The following is a 22,410-nucleotide window of genomic DNA, read 5'->3' as shown; positions in this document are numbered from 1 at the left end:
ACAGTGCCAAAAGACAAAATTACTAGAAGAGCGCCGAAAATCACTCACATCTATAAAAGGTCTACTGACAGACATTTAAACCCTTCCTGCTCCATAGAATGGTAGAGTTGGAAGAGACCTCCAGGATCATCGGGCCCAACCCCCTCCTCAGTGCAGGGTTCACTGAATCATCCCAGACAGATGTCTGTCCAGCCTTTGTTTGAACACTTCCATTGAAGGAGAACTCACCACCTCCCGTGGTAACCTGTTCCACTCATTGATCACCCTCACTGTCAAAGTTTTTTCTAATATCTAATTTGTGTCTCCTCCCTTTCAGTCTCATCCCATTGCTTCTAGTCTTTCCTTGTGCAGATGAGAATAGGGCTGATCCCTCTGCACTGTGACAACCCTTCAGATATTTGTAGACAGCCATTAAGTCTCCTCTCAGCCTTCTTTTTTGCAAGCTAAACATTCTTAGATCCTTTAACCGTTCCTCATAGGACATGATTTGCAGACAGCTCACCATCTTGGTAGCTCTTCCCTGAACTTGCTCCAGTTTGTCTATGTCTTTTTTAAAGTGGGGTGCCCAGAACTGGACACAGTATTCCGGATGAGGTCTGACTAAGGAAGAGTAGAGGGGGATAATGACCTTACGTGATCTAGACTCTATGCTTCTCTTAATACATCCCATAAGTGTGTTTGCCTTTTTTGGCTGCTGCATCACATTGTTGACTCATGTTCAGTCTGTGATCTATTAGTATACCCAAGTCTTTTTCACATGTGCTGCTGCTTAGCCCAGTTCCTCCCCTTCTGAATGTGCTTTCTTCATTTTTCTTGCCCAGATGTAGGACTTTGCATTTCTCCTTGTTAAATACCATTCTGTTGGTCACTGCCCACTGTGCAAGCTTTTCTAGATCTTTGAATACTCTCTCTTCCCTAGTGTTAACTATCCCTCCTAGCTTTGTGTTGACCAATTTGATCAGTTTCCCATTAATTCCCTCCTCCAGATCATTTATAAAAATGTTTACCAACACTGGGCCTCGGACAGAGCCTTGTGGTTCCACGCTTGATACATTCTTCCATTGGATGTGCAGCCATTTATGACCACTCTTTGAGTACGATCACTCAGCCAGTTGTGAATCCACCTAACAGTTGCCTCGTCAATCCCATATTTGGTCATTTTTTCAATAAACATAGTATGATATCCTTTACTGAAGTCAAGATAAACTATATCCACTGCATTTCCCTGATCAAACCAGTCAGTGATTCTGTCATAGAAGGAAATTAGATTAGTCTGGCATGATTTGTTTGTTACAAACCCTTGCTGGCTCTGGTTAATTACTCCATTTTCATCCAAGTACTTGCATACATGCTGTTTAATAATTTGTTCAAAGATCTTTCCCGGTATAGAAGTCAGGCTCACAGGCCTGTAGTTTCCTGGATCTACCCTCTTCCCTTTTTTGAAGATGGGGACAATATTTGCCCTTTTCCAATCTTCTGGGACTTCTCCTGTTCTCCACGAATCAAAGATTATGGCGAGTGGTTCAGCAATTACCTACGCTGCTTCCTTTAGTGTCCTAGGATGTAATTCATCTGGACCTTGAGACTCGAATTCATTCAATTAAGCTAAGTGTTCCCTCACCATCTCTCTGCTTACAGATAGCCTGCATTCTTTTATTCCCCCTAATGCTGTATTGATCATTACTACCAATTATTGAGGTATTCTTTCTCACTCAGATTTGTATTTTTCTTAACTCCCTAGCGGTCATGTGACTCCTCCACATGGCCTGTGATCATGTGACCTCCCAGGTCCTTGCACATTCCTGCTATATTCTGATGTCAGCAGGTCATATTCTCCAAAGGGTTTGCTCCGTAGCATTACAGTCACTTTGGTTTCTTTTTTTTTATCAGTATTTTATCATCTGCAGGTAATAATGGTCATGTGACGTATCACATGATTGCATTTACCGGGTCCTTCTACAATGCTTCTGCTCCTGTTTATTTATTCTTTACACTGCAATAATTGTGATTCTACATGTGACCACTATACTTTATCTTAGGTCTCTCTTTTTCTGGAAAACCTGGCACCCCACCCCCACCAATCTTTTAACACAGCAGGTCTATGGACGATCATTGCTGCGGAATTCACGGCGGGCATCTGGCTGTGAATTCCGCAGCGATAATCCGTCCGTGGGAATTAGCCCTTATATAGGCAGCGTCCTTAAGGGAGTAAGGGTGACGGCAAGAGACGTGGCTTATCCAGATGCCTGGGCAACTGAACCATATCAGAGGGCTTCCAGCAGAACATGGCTGAATAGGTGGCATTGGTTGAATCATTGAAGCTACCCCTTCATCAACAGCGCTTCATAGGTGTGAAGCCAAGTGGGATTTCACACTTATGTAACAATTATGGCTTATCCTGCGAATGCGACAAGTGGGGTTCCTCCTATAGGAAATGTCCTGATCGCTCTTCTGCCAACCAAGGCTGCATACAAGACGGAAAGGTGGCAGCGCCCTCGAAGCCTTGAGCTTAAAATTCTGTCATGCGAAATACAGGCCTTCAGCTACATCTACTTGGCGCGGTATATAAATACAGTGTTCTTCCATTTGCATTTTTTGTTTCCTCACACCATCTCCTCGCAGTTCGCGATTTATACGCTTCAACTAATTTAATGGAGTTTTCAGACGACTTGATGTTCTCACACTTTTAGATTTCCCTCTACGGGGTTGACTGGCAGCAAGCATCTGCTCTAAGAGGGGCCTCGTGTGGCGCAGAGTGTTAAGGCAGCAGTATGAAGTCCCAAGCTCTCGTTCACCACCTGAAGGTTGCAGGTTCTGCATGGTTCAGGTAGCCGGCTCAAGGTTAACTCAGCCTTCAATCCTTCAGAGGTCGGTAAAATGAGTGAAACAACAAGTCTCTTTTTCACACCCCTGTATTTTTGATCTGTGCGCTGTCCGTGTATTATATAGACAGCACCCAGGTTCATTATAGCCAATTAAGGTATTTCAGACGGACCATCAGAAAAAAAAGAAACCACAGTAGGTCCCATTTTCTTCTGTATCACAGACACGAATCTGACATGCAATGTCCACTGCCCCAAGGATCAGACAGCACATGGACATGTGCCCATGTACTGTCCAGTGAAAGTTAACCCTTTGCAATCTAATTTTGGATTTAGGGTTTCCTAGGGGGCTCTTTGTCATTATACAATGGCGCCATCTGCTGGCTAGAGCCAATACTGCTGTATGGGACATGCTGGAGAGGCCCCCCCGACAACAGAGCAGCCAGTAATATACAGTGAGATTACCCTGACGGATGTCTTTCGACATGGGAGCTGTACAGCCTTCAATCAGAATGTCTTCAGACAGTGGATTGGAAGGGGTTAACCCTTTCCAATCCACTGTCTGATGTCTAAAGACATTCTGATTGAAGGCTGTACAGCTCAGATGTCGGAAGACATCCGGCAGGGTATTCTTACTATATATTACTGGCTGCTCTGTTGTCGGGGCCTCTCCAGCATGCCCCATACTGCAGTACTGGCTCTAGCCAGCAGATGGTGCCATTGTATAATGGCAGAAAGAGAAAAACCCCTAGGAAACCCTGAATCCAAAATTGGATTGCAAAGGGTTAAGCCCTAGAATCGGAGGTGTAACTCATACAGCCATGTGAATCTGGCCTAAGAGTGGCTATACACGGTTCAGCTGGCCGCGGCAACCCAAAATGCTGCCGGTAAGAATCAGTTTCCAGACTGACATGTGGGACGGTTTGCTTGACTTGGAATTAGTTAAAGGGGAGGTCTCTTCACAGAGCTGGTCTTAAAGCAAAATGCTGTCTCAGGACAAAAGGGATTACCTGCAGTTCTTTTTTGCCGCTCCTCCAATCCACCATTTCCGGACCATGTTTCCAGCCGTCCAAGAAAACAGCTGCAATTTTCAAACTACCTAATGTACACTGTGCAGTGCTCCCTTACTGGCCGGTAATGATCATGTGAGCAGCGGTGGCCAATCAGAGGAGGTAGTGTGCATTGGTAGTCTAACACTAGCAATGCACTGTGGACATTAGGTAGTCTTAAGATTGCGTTGACCATCTTGGACGACCAAAAACAAGACCCAGCACTGGACGATTGCAGGGACGGAAGAGGAAAACTGCTGCAGATAATACACCCCCAACCTCTCCAGTCCTGACACAGAAACCGGACGGTCACTTTAACCCTTTCCAATCCACTGACGTCTGAAGACATTCTGATTGAAGACTGTACAGCTCCGATGTCAGAAGAAGTCCGGCAGGGTCTTCTTACTGTATATTACTCGAAGCTCTGTTGTCGGGGGCCCCTCCAGCATGTCCCATACCACAGTACTGGCTCTAGCCAGCAGATGGCACCATTGTATAATGGCAGAAAGAGAAAGCCCCCTAGGAAACCCTGAATCCAAAAGGGAGATTCTCTGTTCTAGATCATAGAAAGGGGCCCTCACCTAGGACGGCCATATTTCCTGGACAGCGTCTGGCATTATGAGAAAAATGATAAGTAGGGGTTGATTGCCTAGGTCATCCACCTTTCTCTGAGAAGCTACCCTGATGGTGAGCCGATTGCTGGTGGAAGTAGCTAGTACATCCACATCACCCTACACCACTGGAGATGCAGGAAGTCCAACCAAGTCTGAGGTTTTTCGCAGTGCTGGCAGCTGCATTGGGAGTGCGGTTGTGTACTGGAGGCCGTTCATGTACACAAGATGCGGGAACAGGTAAATATCCACAATGACTTAAAGAATCAGGTTTTTTCTCACGCAAGAAAGCATCACCCATCTCTTGCATCCCATATTACACTCTTCTTTGTAGTTTTTTCAATACAACTTACCATAAGGAGAGCTTGCGCCAAAGTCACTGGCCGCTTCGGTCATATACTGGCCCAATAACTCCCCATTAGTCACCCGAGAGGGAATCTTACGTTCCAATTTTTCATACAAAAACTCTTCTACACGAGCGCCTGCAGGAAGGACAGAGTACAGCCAGGATTACTACTCATCATTCTGGAAAAGCGATATGCATTATTCTTATTTACGCATCTACTCACTGGGATTGGGCTGGAGGAGGACCTCGGTCTGACGTAGGATCTTCTCGGTCCAGTTTTTGGTAATGTCAGCTCTGGACAAAAGGTTCTCAAAGTGGGCGTCCAACTCGGTCTTCTCCGCTTGACCCAACTTCTCCTCTGTGAACTGAAAAAACACACACAAGAGTCTCATCCGAGATGCCAAACATTAGATCTCCAGTCCTTTTTGGTGGTCTAAGATGGACCATCTTCATCTAAAGAGTCCATACCTTCAGGTCATTGAGAAGATTTTAGCTTTTAATAGGGTGTCCTGAGCAAGGACCTGCACCCGTCGCCACATGAGCAGCTCCTGCCATCTACAGCACTGGGCAACCCTTGGCAGAAGAAGTGTAGTACACAAGTCACAGCAAATTTAAGAATCCAGACCCCAAAACGAATGCAAACCCCATACATTCGTATCCCCAATTCAGATGTCAGACCTCAATTAAATTATAACGCCAGACTTCAGACCCCATAAATTTATTCAGAACCCGTAACAGGAAAATTAATGCAGCCATCTGATACCACAACTAAACTCCTACCAAATCCATTTGTTCAGACCTACTCACCAGTAAATATAATCACACCGAGAGCCTCCCTACACCTCTCTGAGCAGCGATCCCACACAGAACTTCACCATACTCCCTCTGTTGTAGTAATGTCACCCAGAGCTTCACTTTCACCATGTGAACCCCCCCCCCCCCCCACACACACACACACACCCAGAGCTTCACTCCCTTTCATGTGTAATAGTCACACCCAGAGCTTTACCATACCCCCCCTGTGCAGTAATCACATCCAGGGCTTTACCATACCCCCCCTGTGCAGTAATCACATCCAGAGCTTTACCATACCCCCTGTGCAGTAATCACATCCAGAGCTTTACCATACCCCCTGTGCAGTAATCACATCCAGAGCTTTACCATACCCCCTGTGCAGTAATCACATCCAGAGCTTTACCATACCCCCTGTGCAGTAATCACATCCAGAGCTTTACCATACCCCCTGTGCAGTAATCACATCCAGAGCTTTACCATACCCCCTGTGCAGTAATCACATCCAGAGCTTTACCATACCCCCTGTGCAGTAATCACATCCAGAGCTTTACCATACCCCCTGTGCAGTAATCACATCCAGAGCTTTACCATACCCCCTGTGCAGTAATCACATCCAGAGCTTTACCATACCCCCCCGTGCAGTAATCACATCCAGAGCTTTACCATACCCCCCCGTGCAGTAATCACATCCAGAGCTTCACTGTACCCACATTCCCCATTCAGTAATCACACAGAGCTTTTTCTTCTTTTATTCCCCCTACCCACACCCCTCCCTCGAAATAGTAATCACACCCAAAGTTTCACCATTTCCTCCAACCCGCACTGCAGTGTGGCGGGCATCTCTGGAGGTCCTCCTGACCTCTCGGTTAGGAATTGCTAAGCTAGGCTGAAGGAGCCCATAGCACGGACATTTAAGTTCTTTAGACTCCAACTTAAAAACAACCTGTCAGTCCTTCTATGCCTTTTAGTAAAAACTTGCATATTCTCTGGGAAAGAGAACTATTCATATAATATCCCGTTGTTATTCCTCTTGAAAATGAAATAAAAGTCAATAAACGCACAACCCTACATTCTTTAATCAGGGCCAACAGTGTTAGTTTACACCCCCCCCCCCCCCCCCGCCCGCCCGCAAAATGAAAATGGGAATGACCATATCAATTTATTCCTAGATTTCCAAGAGGAACAACAGAGGATTGGCACAACATAATTCTAAGAAAATGTGTTTCCGAATGGTTACCTTATAAGGGAAAACAAATATTTTTCTGGAAAGCTGACCGATCAATTCTCTCAAACTGTATTTTCTATCCATAATGAAGTCGTTAAATCTGTATGGACGTACAACGCATCCCGGAAAGTAATCACGTATATTGCATAAATGTTCAATTATTTACGCTGCAGAACTGAATACAATCCGTGGTTAATTCCCATCATCATCCCAATCGTTAAGAGCAGCGAGGTTAATAAAATGCAGATTTATATCCAGCCCATCATTACATCAGAGGCAATGATATTTTATGTATGCAGGACGGCCGGGTGAAGCATCACTATGCAGGATACGGACGCGGACCCCCAGACAGAACTAGCAGACCCAGGGAAATCAATTCTGCATCCCAGCATCTGGATGACAATGATTGATTGCCATCTGCTTGCAGGATGAATATATGTTCCTCTCTGCTCACGCCGGCAGGATCTTTTGACCCAGGCTTCCTGCTGCCGTACGGATAAATAATGCAATAAGGCACCTGCAGCCCCCGCCCAATGGGACCGGGATCTATTATTCAGAGGCGATAAGGTTTCCAGCGGTCACTTTAAAGAAGGAACCGCAGAACTTCTGAAGAATTACATCTATGGGGTGGGAGATGGAAGCTCCAGCAGAGGCCAAGACCCAAGGGGCACGAGCGAAAAGTAGATGCATGTGCCATGTAGTACACAGCCGTACCAATCCCAGTGGCATCTATAGGAGCGCAGGAACCAAAAACCCCAGGAAGAAGAAGCAACACTAGAGGCAAGAATATAATCCACTGGAATCGATCGTTTCACGCGGACTCCGGGATTATGTAGCACTGAAAAGATGGTACGTTAGACTCTAATGTATATTACATGGGCCAAAACATTAGCGCACCATGAACTATACTGTACAGTCAGAGCCATCTTTAATGTTCCTTAACTGATGAAGGTCATTTTTCCTCATGGACAATATTCTGGTTACACTCATACCTTTAGTCATGTTGTAAGGCCTGTTAACCCTTTGAATCCAAAATTGGATTGCAGAGTTTCCTAGGGGGCTTTCTCTTTCTGCCATTATACAATGGCGCCATCTGCTGGCTAGAGCCAGTACTGCAGTATATGATATTGCAGAGAGGCCCCCCCCGACAACAGCGCAGCCAGTAATCTACAGTAAGAATACCCTGCCGGACGTCTACCGATGTCGAAGCTGTACAGCCTTCAATCAGAATGTCTTTAGACGTCAGAAAGTGGATTGGAAAGGGTTAAAGGGTTATTCTGTTTACGGGAGTGTTTTTTCAAATTTTGCCCAAAAGGACTAGTCAGCCTGCTGGTGATCGTGTTTACATGGAACGACTATCTTCACATCTGCCCTATTGAGTGATTAATCGGATGATAGTTGTCTTATGTAGAGTTACCTTAAGTCGGCCCATCTTACAGGGATAATGGGACCCCGCTGCACTCCACTTCTTCCTTCAGGCATAAGAAGGGCCAGTGCCCCCCTGTTCAGTAGCAAAGAGGAACACTGCTTGTTATGTTCAGAACTATAGACGGCCAGCGCCCCATGTCCATGGTCAGAAACCACAAGGGTTAGTAGGCTCCATGTTCAAAGGAAAGAAAGACTGGTGCCTTTGCCCCATGTTTAAAGGGGCGCTAACTTTTCAGACAACTTTTACTCATCTACTAGTTTGCGTTAGTCTCATCAATTCTTTAATAGAGGGTTCTTACAAATGATTCTCCCAATTTGAAACCCCCCATAACATAATTACACTTGGATACATAAGTTTGACATCAGTGGAAACAAACTCAAAAGTTGCACATCAACAAAAAGGTTCCTATATTAGTGGTGATCAATGTGGGGAGGAGCTATTCTAATAGTGGCTCCCGTGTACTCAGAGGCTGCAGGCTGACAGATCTGAAAACACTGTGATAATCTCCAAAATCTCTACCTCTCCTGAATGTGTCTGTGTGTACAGACATATTGTGCCTACTCACAATTTGGGTAGAATGCCTCAATTACCCTGGGAAAACTGAGGTACGGGTATTCAGAGACTGCTGCCTTGCTGACTGGAGTACAGACTGTGCAACGCAAAATTAGAAGTCAGGGCAAGGAAGTCAGGACAGTGAACTACTGGCAGAATGCTAGGCTTGCTATAAGCCCCCTGAATGATAGTTAACTGCCAACAGCAAAAAAAATATGAGGAAGACCACCTGAAAAATCAGAACTTACAGGCATGAAACAAGGTGCAAACAGCAGCAAATGAGGGTAAGGAGAATCTGGTATATTTAGGTAACTTGTTTAAAGCTCAGGTACACAGATGAAGACGGATGGAGTATATCATTCAATGTTCAGGGGTATAGAGGGTTAGTGCAGCACCAATGCATCCCTACTCCATAACAGGTCACCTTCATGTCCACATCTTATATACAGTCCTGCCCTGCATACAAACCAGATCCATTCTCTCCGTCGAGGGCTTATCCACCTACACACATCGGCTACTCAGTGCTTTTCTAACCCTCCATTAACCTGGTAACAGAAGCCAGAAGAAAGAGATTAAGGAGACTTATAAATCACACAGACGGAATTTCTAATAACTTGGAAGGCTTCCCGAGCTCCACGCCGTGGGTTGTTGTGACAAACATGAGAACCGTCGCCTGGAAAGTAACGATACGAAGCGTGATGAACAGATGCCTGGAAGGACGGCAAGATAAACGTTACACTGTTTATTAACGGTCCAACTTCAATAGGGACCGGCCAGGATCAGGACTGTTTCAGAGACGCTCATAGCATAGCCAACTGTTGAGTAGGGTCCTCGAGTTCATTTTGATGCCGGATGGCCATAAAGATAGTTGTTCCGTCCGGTCTTCAGCCTTCTCAGTGACAATCATGATCTCAGTGATCGCCTCTATGCTTTTGGCTCCGCTTCTCCGGTCAAGTCTTCCAAGTACAATTACATTTTGCAAGCGGCTGGGTCTTCTCATAAGTCATCCAGAAGATGATAATGGTCAGTCTGGCGTTTGTCAGACTTCATTTGGTTAATGGTCACAAAGTCTTCCTTCTATTCTTGCTACAAGATGTTGCTGTTCTCGGTAAGAGAAACAAAGGAATCTTGTAGATATGAGAGCTTTTATAGGCTTACAAAAGGCAATGATGTTACAGCGAGCTTTTGAGGCACCTTGGCCTCTTCATCAGGCTTTAAGTCAGCCGCATTGGAACTCAGGAAGGGGGCACTTGAGGGCATAATTCCTATTAAGGGGGCACTAATAAGTGGGATGATTTAGTAAATTCTGCACTGAGCAGGGGGTTGGACCCGATGACCCTGGAGGTCCCTTCCAACTCTACCGTTCTATTAGTATTAAGGAGGTACTTTTACCATTTCAGGGACACCATCACTGTTTAAGGGGCGGTGTTACTACTACCGGTTATGGGGCAGTTAGAGCATCATTTTTATTTACGGGGTATTCAGGGCATTTACCCATTGCAGTACTGATGACCTATCCTTAACAGTAGTTGATCCGCAGGGGTCTGCCAGTAGTGTCCTCTGGAGATCGCCTGATCTCAGCCCCACACTCAATGCGGCAGGACCGCTGTTGACTGCTCCATCCCCATTGTAGTCGGAGCCTGAAGTGTAAAAGAAGGTATAGCTCCCATTGAAATCAAGTGGCTCAGAAGGCTGACATCTACTGATCGCTGGAGGGGTCTCAAGCGATGGATTCCCACCAATCAACTACTGATTACCTATCCTGAGGATAGCCAGTCAGTGTTAAAAAGGGATTAAATGTTTCTAGTTTCCAGTACTGTATTTATGTTATGAGCATGGTTCTTGGGCTGTATTTAGGTTATGGACTTGGCTCTGGCACTATATGTACTGAGCTTGGTTCTGGTCCTGTATAGGTTATGAGCTTAGTTCTTTTATCTATGTACTGAGTTTAGTTTCCATGCTGTAGTTATGTCCTAGGCTTGGTTTTGGAGTATTTATGTACTGAGGTTCATCCTGGTGCCATATTTACCATATATACTCGAGTATAAGCCGAGTTTTTCACCACATGTTTTTGTGCTTAAAAAAGCCCCCTTGGCTTATACTCGAGTGAGGGAAGGGTTAAAAAAAAAAACACAACAAACAAAAACTTCCATACTCACCTCCCAGCTGGCATCCGAGTCCCCGACGGTGGTGCAGCAAGCTGCTAGAATCCTCCCCACTGTCCCCTCTGCTCGGCTCTGTCATTCCCCGCCGCCAGCGCTGTGGTTGTCTGTGAATGATCGAGTGCCAGCTGTGATTGGCCGGCGCTCGATCCAATCACAGCGCTTCCTTCCACAGCGCTAACGGCGGGGGATTTTAAAGCCGGGCAGAGAGAGGACAGCGGGGAGAATTCTAAAGCAGCGGCAATCAGAGCTGGCGCTCAATAAACCAATCACGGCCATTCAGTGATGTTATTCACTGAATGATCGAGCGCCAGCCACTGACATCATTGAATGGCTGTGATTGGTTCATTGATCACCGGCTCCAATTGGTTGGCGTTAAATCCAATCACAGCGCTTGTTTGCTGGAAGTGGAGTATTCAAGGCACGTGCGGGAAGAAATCGCAGCATGCTATGTTTTTCTGCGGATCCCACAGGACAACTTCCACTGCAGTCAATGGAAGCCGGCCAATCCGCGGCACACCCGCAGCTGTCACTGTGGACTGGCCGCGGACCCATGGGAAAGCAGGAGATTTAAAAAAAAACAAACAAAAAAAAGGCACTGTGCATGCGTCCAGCGTGTCTGGACGCATCCGCCATGAAGAAAGAAGATCCGTCCGGCACAGTGGAGAGCTGCGCTGAATCTGGACAGGTAAGAAAATGTCTTTCTGTCCGTGTGTGCGGGCACAGCTATATCTCTCTGCAAGATTCAGCAGATGGAATACGTGTGTGCGGTGGACATTCGGCCTTAAGGCCCATTTAGACAATTATCACTCAAAAGCCGTCTTTTGAGCAATATAATCGTTGTGTGTAGCTGCACTGACATCCTGCAGTTTTCGTTAAGCAGTCGCTCATCGCTGTCTTTCAGCGTGCTGAAAGACAACGATGAGCCTTATCAGGGATTCACAGCGGGATACAGCTGATACTGTTTCAGCTGTATCCCACTCCCTGAACACAGCGGTCCAGCTGTCTTCTCCACACCCCGCTCAGAGCACTGAGCTGTACAACAGCCAGGCGCTCCGAGCAGAGAACAGCTCGATGCAGAATATAAGCGGCCCCGCTTGTCTTCTGCATCCCCTGCTCGGAGCGCAAGGTGAACGCTCAACGTTTGAGCGATCATCTTGACGTGTAAATGCACAGAACGATTATCGCTCACAAGACATCTTTTAAATGATAACATTCTGTCTAAATGGGCCTTAAGGCCCCCTGTCCACGGACTTGATTTCGCCGGCGAATCACGCCGTCTGAAGCTTTCCATAGCGTTGCTATGGAAAGCGCCAGCCTCGTGTCCATGAGCAGAGAATCATTGCGATTTTCCGCTCGTGGCTGGCAATTGGCAGCATGCTGCGAATTGCCGCGGCTCGCCGGCGGTCAGCCCATCTGTCGGATCGGCTCGCCGGCGGTCAGCCCATCTGTCGGATCGGCTCGCCGGCGGTCAGCCCATCTGTCGGATCGGCTCGCCGGCGGTCAGCCCATCTGTCGGATCGGCTCGCCGGCGGTCAGCCCATCTGTCGGATCGGCTCGCCGGCGGTCAGCCCATCTGTCGGATCGGCTCGCCGGCGGTCAGCCCATCTGTCGGATCGGCTCGCCGGCGGTCAGCCCATCTGTCGGATCGACTCGCCGGCGGTCAGCCCATCTGTCGGATCGACTCGCCGGCGGTCAGCCCATCTGTCGGATCGACTCGCCGGCGGTCAGCCCATCTGTCGGATCGACTCGCCGGCGGTCAGCCCATCTGTCGGATCGACTCGCCGGCGGTCAGCCCATCTGTCGGATCGACTCGCCGGCGGTCAGCCCATCTGTCGGATCGACTCGCCGGCGGAGATTCGTCTGCCGGCTCCTGCTCCCAGATGGCGGCTCCCGCGGTGGAGATCCGCCACGTGTTAATTTACTCTTAGGAGGTTCACGCACTCGAATTATATGGAATGTAACCGAATGGGGAATTAACAAACCTCAAATCAAAGATGTTAAATATACCGTATGTCCTGCTACAGATTTAACACTTTCCAATCCGCTGTCTGATGTCTTCCTACATTCTCATTGAAGCTTGTACAGCTCTAATGTCAGAAGACGTCCGACAGGGTATTCTTACAGTCCATTGCCAGCCACTCTGGTGTCGGAGCCTCTCTGGCACACACATTGGCTTTAGCCAGCAGATGGCACCGTTGTACAACAGCAAAAAGAGAAAGCCTTTTAGGAAACCCTGAATCCAAAATAGGCACCGATCCGGCGGTACGACAGCAGATACACCATTGGGACTGGAGATCTGAAGATGGTTCGGACAGGAACACGTTCATCTTGTAACACGGTTCTTTAACCCCTTCAGCACTTTTTTCTAGAAAGTTTTAAACTTTATAGCACAGAGAAAAGTAGGACGAACACCAAAAGTACAAGTTCTCCCCCCTCCCTTTAAGGCTCAGTTCTCACTTTAGCTCTAGGCTAGGCGCTTCCGTATAAATCCTTCCATGACCCATAACACAAATACCAGCCGCATTTTTCCAAGGTTTAAGCTTCTAAAAAAAAAAAAAAAAAAGAGAGAATTGCATGACGTGTGACTCACTAAAAGCACTGATGGCACCACAGATTATCCCACGCTTCGTACGGAGCGCGAAGCACATCAATTATTGGTGAGCCGTGGCATAGACACAATGTTCAATGGCGTTAAAAAACAGACATACCGACTACTTAGTGTTATGGCTAAAGGGGGGGGGAAAAAAATGAGACACACACACACACACACACACACACACACACACACTTCTGATAAGGACCATCTCAATACAAAAGGGGCAAAAGAAAGACCAACCAACAAGTCTTCTATACAAGTCCCAGGAGAGACTGGTCGCTCGGTAGTGCAGAAGTAAGATTTCTGAAAGCGGCGGGGCTTAGATGCCTGGTATATGGCTGGGAAGCAGCTTTCTGGAACAGAAATCTCCCACTTTTGTATCTGTAATGGAGGCCATGATGGATATTAGGAACACCTCATGTAAGGAGTAACTACAGTATAATGGGTGCAGAGAATGTGGTTGCACCCGAACCTAGGGGCCCGAAAGGTCTCTCTTCCCCATGCAAGGAGACCACTACTATGAATGAAGCTTTACAGTTGGGGTCCGTTACAGATTTTGCATTAGGGTTCAGCAATTTTAAAGTTACGCTTGGATAGAAGGGCTACTGGAAAACCTTCCCAATTCTACCAAACACCCAATTCGACGATCGTACTACAAGACTGAACTTGAGTCCCATAGGGTTCCACAAGTCCTGTTCAGTAGGACCATTGGACAGTCAAGGCATTACAGCCGTAACGGACGATGAAATACAACCGGCCATTAGGTGCCAACAGAAAACGTCTTAGAGCACTGGCTACCAGGATATTGAGATTTATCCGGAATGGTAGCATTAGGCTACTTGGGCATTCATTTAAAGGGATTGTCCAGCTGCAATATATTGAGGGTCTATCTGCAGCATAGGCTATCAATTGTAGATTGGTGGGGCTCCGTCGCTCAGGACCTCCGCCGATCAGTCGTTTTCTGTTGGTGCACTGGGCTGATTTCTGCAGGAAGCAGACAGCTCTGTTTCCACTGCAGTGGCCACATTTGGTATCGCAGTCAAAGTTTCTATTCATTTCAATGGCAATTTGGCCTGCAATTCCAAACCTGACCACAGAGGTGGGAACGGAGCTGTCTGCTTCCTGCAGAAGTCAACTTGGTTCACAAGCTCACCATCCCAGAAGACAGTTGACCGTCAGGGATTCTGGGCGGTGGATCTGCTATTGAAAGTCCATTAATAGTTTGCAACTAGACAATCCTTTTAACTGAGGCCACATCTAGATAATATAAAGACATGGTGCATGAAAGGGTACAATGTCCACAGCGCTGCAACAAAAACATGGATCCCCTACAGCTTGCTAAGTGATCGGTGTAGTCCTTATGGATGAGCACCAAGTGCGTCGCGAGTTCGCAAACCGTGACCGATGCACCAGCTTCAATAAGCAGAAGAACCACATTACTCTAATGATGCCATCAACACCTCGTTAACCAGGGTGCTGCTACTATTCGTCAGCAAAGACTGATTAATATTTCAAAGCCGCAAGCCTTCTTCTCAAGATGCTTCTTCCCATCGCGATAAGACGGATCTGGTCGAAAAAGAGCGGCCTGGTGGCTCAAAATGTCTAGGTTTGTGCTCACCTGCGGCCACAGCTCACCGAGCAGTGCATTGTCATTACATGGAAACCCAAGGGAGTGTGACTGTCACAAGACAGCTGCGACTGGCACCGTGTTAACCCCATCGTAGCCGGGCACTGCGGCAAGTCTAGAGAGCCATCAAAAAGCATCCCCCCCCCAAAAAAAAAAGATATAAAGAATTGGCTAGAAAGTTTATAGCAAGCCGGGACAAATGCACTGCAATACTCCTACTGCAGTAGTCATAGCAAAATTCTTTATAGCAGTGTCACTACCCCCCTTTCAAAGTAAGAGTCCCCCCCCCCCCTCCTCTTAGCTTCTCACATTGGTATCTGCTTAAATACCAGTACAGAAGGGCTGCGTGGCACAGTTCTGCCACAGCTTACTTTGTCTGCCCAGCAGGAGTGGTCTGTGACTACTTCTGCCAGGAGAGATGGCACTTGGTACAGTCAACAGTTGCTGAATGCTTAAGGGCCCCTTTAAAGGGGATAACCTGTTGACGCAGAGACCCGATAATCGTCCCAGCGATGGTCGTTCTTGGGCTTCTACATAGAAACGGTCATCGCTCAGTGAATGGAGGCGGTGCGGGCCGGGGATCGTTCTGGCCACCCGCCTCCGTTTTCACAGGCCGATCCATCGTTCAGTTTTCTGTATGCATGAACTGAATGAGAAGCAAACGAATTCTCTTTCGTCATTCAGTCATGACGTGAAGTTATTCAGGGCCATTTCTCTAGCCCCCAAGCAGGTGTGGACTGGCCCACAGAGGAATCGGTGGACCCCGAGCCATGAGTGCCCCCCAGCCCTCCAGACATGGTGCACTCACTACATCTGGATGCATTGGCTGGCCACTCACTACCCCCCCATCCCCCAACCCTGGGCCCTTCCAAGAGGGCCACTAGTCCAAGCAGCAGGCTAGTAAGCACCCCGGGACAGAAACAGCCTGAGAAGGCAGCTGGGAATAGGCTACAGATAGCACCTTCTTGCACATGAGGTCCCTCCTCGTTGCCCACCACATTTGCTTTAGTGCAAACGGCGCAGGGTACAAACGCATCTACCATTCAGAACGCAACGGACACGGTAATATCTGCATGTAGCTGTACAGAGGACCCCCAAAATTAAGTTTACTGGTGGGCTCCGAGGCACCCCAGTCCGACACCGCATCCATTTTGGTTGCATCATGATTTGTTGGCTTCCCAACATCTACTTGTAGAAGGCCTGGAGGTAACAGAAAGTACATTGTATTCGATGCCAGGTTCTAGGGCGGGATGCCGGCCCAACAGTAGCCTTCACCATAGTGCCCCCCCACCCCTTCAGAGTAGGAGGGTCTTCCCCCGACTCCTCCCCTCTCTTAGGCCGGCTTGACACAGGCGAGATTTCTGCATTGAGACGCACGAATATGAACCCCATTCTTTTGAGTGGGGTGATACTCATGAGCGATTTTCTCGTATCACATCATGATGCGGTACACAAATCGCAGCACCTCCCATCTTTGGCGCGCCCTCACATCACCGTTGTTTCTCGGACACTTGCCCGTGTCCATATGGCCTTACAATGGTAGCTTCATATATGGGTCTCTGCTCACATCCCAACGCACAAGGTTCACCGTCTGCTTTCACTGCCCACCACGACACGGCCAGCGCTTGCCAAACGCATAACACGCAAAAACGCATTCAGGGCCGTTATTGTAGCCGCCAGGTTCAGTAGCGCCACGCTTTTAGTGCATTAGGACTTGGTACATGGCTTCCGAACATCTAGTTGTAGAAGGCCTGGAGGTAACAAAAATGCCAGACTACATTGTAACCAATGCAAGACTACATTGTAACCAATGCCAGATTTTAGAAGCTGGCCCAAATAACATGCTAACTAGGTGCGTTGCAATATGGCATCCATACAGGGTTCTGTGGGCATTACAGTCCCACTGATTTCCATAACTTGGAGACAGAGGAGTTGCCCAGTTTTAAACTACTGATGGTATATCACTGGGGGTCCGCTGCCAAGGACCCCGGCTAATCAGCTGTTTACCGTGTACAGAGCCAATTTCTGCAGGAAGCAGACAGCTCCGTTCTTACTGCAGTGGCCAGCCTTGGTTACTACAAAGTTACTATTCACATCAATGGGAACTTTGCCTGCAATACCACGCCTGGCCACTGCAGTAGGAACAGAGCTGTCTGCTTCCTGCAGAAATCAGCCCAGTACATGACCACACCAGCTTCGTGAACATCTGATCGGTCAGGATGTCGGACGTCAGACCTCTGCTGATCTACCATTGATGACCTCTCCTTAGAATGGACCATCAGTGGCTTACAATTGGACAAACCCTTTAACAGAAAGGGGGTTAGTAGAGCACAAATGTCCGTAGATTACTGCAACCCATGGAGGCGATAGATCATGGGGACCGTCAACGTTGTCTGCTTCTGTTAAATGACAAGACCCCCTATATGTAGATATAGACAAAACACCTTCATCAGGTCCGACTAGCCCAACACAGGACCCTCCATTGGGCTGGCTTCTGCATATGGGGGTCAGGGCAGACGAGTCTGAGGGCCAGCAAACACTGACAGTAAACGGTTTGTCCAGGCGGAGCCCCCCACATTATGGCATGCTGGGTGGTACAAGAGCCAGGCAGTGTAGGGGTCCTATACAAGTTATGGGGGTTGTACCACAACTGACTTATCACCTAAGCAAACAATAGATGATAAAAGTCTGATGAGTGAGGGTCTCACCACTGGGACCCCCACCGATCCAAGAACAAGGGTCCCGTGCCCCCACTGGGATGTGGAGATTGAATGAAGCGACGGTTGCGCATTCAATGGGACCGCTGGAAGGAGTCCGAACGCTCCACTATCTCCAGCGGTCCCATTAGAAGTGATTGGAGCGGCACCGGATTATATACTGGGGGGTGTAGGGTGGGTTAGAGCAGGGGGAGGGGCACAAGGAGGATTACGGGGAAGGGGGGCAGGAGCAGATTCTACTGATGGGGTGGGGCGGCACCGGATTATATACTGGGGGGTGTAGGGTGGGTTAGGGCAGGGGCACAAGGAGGATTATGGGGGGCAGGAGCAGATTCTACTGATGGGGTGGGGCGGCACCGGATTATATACTGGGGGGTGTAGGGTGGGTTAGGGCAGGGGCACAAGGAGGATTACGGGGAAGGGGGGCGGGAGCAGATTCTACTGATGGGGTGGGGCGGCACCGGATTATATACTGGGGGGTGTAGGGTGGGTTAGGGGAGGGGCACAAGGAGGATTACGGGGAAGGGGGGCAGGAGCAGATTTTTCTGATGGGGTGGGGTGGCACTGCCACCGGTGGATGGGACTACACTGCGGGGTGGCCACTGGACGTGTCTACTAGCCACACAGTACTGGACGGGAGTTACGGGGCGGGGGGCTCGGTGTAAGGACTTGTCCAAACTAGCGCTCACCCCCGGCCGGATCACATCACAGACCCCAATCACTGTATGGGGTGCAGTCAGTGTCCAGCCGGCGGTCTGCCAGATTTGACAGGACAGAATAGTGCAGCCTGCGGAGCCACTTCATCCGGCTGGCTGACTAGCCAATATTAGCGACAGACGCTTCACAAGGAAGAGCAGCGGCTCTAATGTGAATGAGCCCTAAACTGTACGGGGGATGGGGGCAGCTGTACAGCAAGGGTGCGCGGTGGAGCAGCATGGGGGGGGGGGGCCCTCCCGAGTAACGGCGCAGCGCGGGTGAGGCGGAACCGCGGTGGATGGGTGTGTGGGGGGGTTAATAGAATATTTTTATTTATTTTTTGGCACCCACAATCTGCGTTTGGCTCGTAGATTGGCGGCCGGCAGGTAAGTCCTCGGTCCGGCAGGTAAGTCCTCGGTCCGCCGCTGAGCACAGAGGGGTGCAGAAAAAGAAGAGCAAATCTAAAAATGTGCCTGAGGATGATGTTCTGCAGCAGCTCCGGCCGCAGCGGGGAGCAGCAGGTGGATGTTGCCATGTCTAATGGGAGATGCAGCAAAGATGGAGGGATAAGCATCAGCTGTCAGAGGATGCTGCAGGGGGAGGGGGCCGCAGGACGGAGCCCCCGCACACCGCAGCCCCTGCGGCCACCTACCTGCACCGCCCTGGTGAAGAACACCCCGGCGTCAGACGCCAGCTTCTTCACATTGAAATCCATGGTGTCCGCAGCTCCTGCGCTCCCAGCCGCCGCTCCTCTGGGTCCTCCCGCCAGGCCTGCTCAATCTATCCCAGACAGCCTCCTCCTTTCATCCTCTCGGGCATCCACTGCTCGGCCTGTTAAAGGGGAAGCGTCACCCAAAACACTTCTGGTGGTGAGCTCACTTCTGTGGCTGGGCAGCAGCAAGTCCATCCTGCTAGGCGTTACACACCTGTATTTGCGCGCACAATACGCTTTTCCGTATTTTGCACATGCAGTTCAGAATATACTCTTTCTTGGGTATTTGCGCAGAAAATGCCCCGATAGAAGTCGACGGAGGTCGCGCAAATGTGAGCGAGATGCTTGAAAAACTGCGTAATTCCAGTGAACAAATGAACACATCTGAAACAATTAGCCATTTTAATTGTGCGTCTTTGTTTGCCGCGTAAATGATCGTGTCTCACGGACGCAAAAAGTACAGCAAAATTTTCTTCCTGCATCGCGGCGCGGGAAAAAATCATGGCATGTCCTATCTTTTGGGGTTCCCTCAGAACGCCTCACATCGTCCATTGTTTTCAGTGGGGTCGGCGCGGTGTGAGAGGTGTGATGCGAGGTTTACAGACGGAACGCGCACGTGAAAATAACTCAATGATTTCAATGTGTTTGTTCACCACAGTGATTTTTCTCTCGCAGAAATGTCGCAAGAAGGTGAAAAATGGCAGCGTGGCCTATTTTTGGGATGATATGACCCGTTATTTTCTATGGGTCCAAAAAAAAAGTAAGAATCGCATCGCACCTAGAGATGAGCGAGTATACTCGCTAAAGGTAATTGCTCGAGCGAGCATTGCCTTTAGCGAGTACCTGCCCGCTCGAGACTGAAGGTTCGGGTGTCGGCGCGGGGGAGCGGTGAGTAGCGGCAGTCAGCAGGAGGGAGCGGGGGGGAGAGAGGGAGAGAGAGATCTCTCCTCCGTTCCACCCGCTCTCCCCCGCAGCTCCCTGCCCGTTGCCGACACCCGTACCTTCAGTCTCGAGCGGGCAGGTACTCGCTAAAGGCAATGCTCGCTCGAGCAATTGCCTTTAGCGAGTATACTCGCTCATCTCTAATCGCACCCGTACGCACATGCGGTTTTCATACGAGCTCGATATGAGTTTTTATTTTTCCTATTGAGACAACGTGCGATTTTCACAAAACATGAAGAACTATGTGAAAAAACACGTATCCGCGGTGCGATGTGTAATTCTTGCAAAACGCATCAGACTCACATAGAAAATCACGTGTTCATAAGCGCAAAATTGCTGAGCCGCTTGGACCGTTATCGCCCTCGCCTATGTGTGTACAGCAGAAGGCCGGCTTCACACGGGCGAGATTCTCGCGTGAGAATTGTGCGTTGAGGTCATACACATGAGGGAAGTCGCGATGCGCTAAACAAATCGCAGCATGCCCTGCCTTTAGGCCTCATGTCCACGGGGACAGATCCGCAAGGGGTGTCCTGCATGTGTGATCCATCCCCCATAGGGATGCATTGGACACCCGCGAATGTCATTTTCCCTTGAGGCGCGGATTGCGTGTGCGGGAAATCACCAGCAGCATGCTCCATTTCAGCGCGGGTCTCCCTCGGGGACGGCTCCCACAGCTAATTTCCTATTCTCTGGCGCGGAAGAGCAGGAGTTCAAAGAAAAAAAGAGTGCACGGCCCATGCGTGCGACACGCTGCTGGTGTGCCGAGCACATCCGCTGGGCCGAAGAAAGAAGATCCGTCCGCGACGGAGGGAAGATCCCCAGCGTCTGGACAGGTAAGTAAATCTTCTTTTTAGGCCTCATGTCCGCAGGAAAGGAGGGACCCCCTGCGGGATTCTGCATTAAGAATCTGCGGCGGGCCTGATTTTCGCCGTGGACATTAGGCCTTAGGTGTGCGCTCGCATGGCATTGTCCAATGTCTTTAATGGGGCCGCTGGAGTGAGCGCCGAAAGTTAGAAATACAAAAGAATGAAAAAAACTGACGTAAACAAACGCAAACATTAACAAAGTAAAAGAAAGTGTCCGTTTTTTGTTAGTATTTTCTTTAATGGAGCGTCTACCAGATGTGGTTTCCGTTTGACGGATCAGTTCAAAACGGAAATCAAAACGCTGTTGTGAACGAGCCTTACCACGCACAATGACGCACAATCCACGATTATCAGATGATAGTAGGCGGTCTACCACGGAGGGTATCAGATGTTGTTCGAGCCAAAGGAGTCCCACTATTACCATATGGAAATAAATGCGTATATACTGAGGAGAATCTACCTCACTTCTATGTGTATATACTGGGGAGAATCTACCTCACTTCTATGTGTATATACTGAGGAGAATCTACCTCACCTTTATGTGTATACACTGAGGAGAATCTACCTCACCTCTGTGTGTATATACTGAGGAGAATCTACCTCACTTCTATGTGTATATACTGGGGAAAATCTACCTCACCTCTATGTGTATATACTGAGGAGAATCTACCTCACCTCTATGTGTATATACTGAGGAGAATCTACCTCACCTCTATGTGTATATACTGAGGAGAATCTACCTCATCTCTATGTGTATATACTGAGGAGAATCTACCTCACCTCTATGTGTATATACTGAGGAGAATCTACCTTACCTCTATGTGTATGGACTGAGGAGAATCTACCTCACCTCTATGTGTATATACTGAGAAGAATCTACCTTACCTCTATGTGTATATACTGAGGAGACTCTACCTCACCTCTATGTGTATATACTGAAGGGAATCTACCTCACCTCTGTGTGTATATACTGAGGAGACTCTACCTCACCTCTGTGTGTGTATACTGAGGAGAATCTACCTCACCTCTGTGTGTATATACTGAGGAGACTCTACCTCACCTCTATGTGTATATACTGAAGGGAATCTACCTCACCTCTGTGTGTATATACTGAGGAGACTCTACCTCACCCCTGTGTGTATATACTGAGGAGAATCTACCTCACCTCTGTGTGTATATACTGAGAAGAATCTACCTTACCTCTATGTGTATATACTGAGGAGACTCTACCTCACCTCTGTGTGTATATACTGAGGAGAA

The 22,410-nt window shown here is 48.5% G+C and overlaps 1 protein-coding gene across 4 annotated transcripts in view; it reads right to left on the bottom strand.

Annotated features, from left to right (window-relative positions):
- Positions 1 to 19,435, bottom strand: part of SH3GLB2 (SH3 domain containing GRB2 like, endophilin B2) — a 44,752-nt gene extending 25,317 nt beyond the window's left edge. For all 4 annotated transcript variants that reach the window (XM_066580546.1, XM_066580547.1, XM_066580548.1 and 1 more), the window contains exons 1-3: positions 19,283 to 19,435; positions 5,052 to 5,193; positions 4,836 to 4,964 (exon numbers count right to left, since the gene is read on the bottom strand). In XM_066580546.1, coding sequence (XP_066436643.1) covers positions 4,836 to 4,964; positions 5,052 to 5,193; positions 19,283 to 19,345 — 334 coding nt within the window. In that variant the 5' untranslated portion in view covers positions 19,346 to 19,435. The remainder of the gene's footprint in view (positions 1 to 4,835; positions 4,965 to 5,051; positions 5,194 to 19,282) is intronic.
- Between the last annotated feature and the right edge of the window lie 2,975 nt (positions 19,436 to 22,410).

The sequence above is a fragment of the Eleutherodactylus coqui genome, chromosome 10, assembly GCF_035609145.1.
Source record: "Eleutherodactylus coqui strain aEleCoq1 chromosome 10, aEleCoq1.hap1, whole genome shotgun sequence".
NCBI classification, from domain to species: domain Eukaryota; kingdom Metazoa; phylum Chordata; class Amphibia; order Anura; family Eleutherodactylidae; genus Eleutherodactylus; species Eleutherodactylus coqui.
The sequence above is the reverse complement of the archived record's forward strand: the minus strand, read 5'-3'. Positions and strand labels throughout refer to the sequence as shown.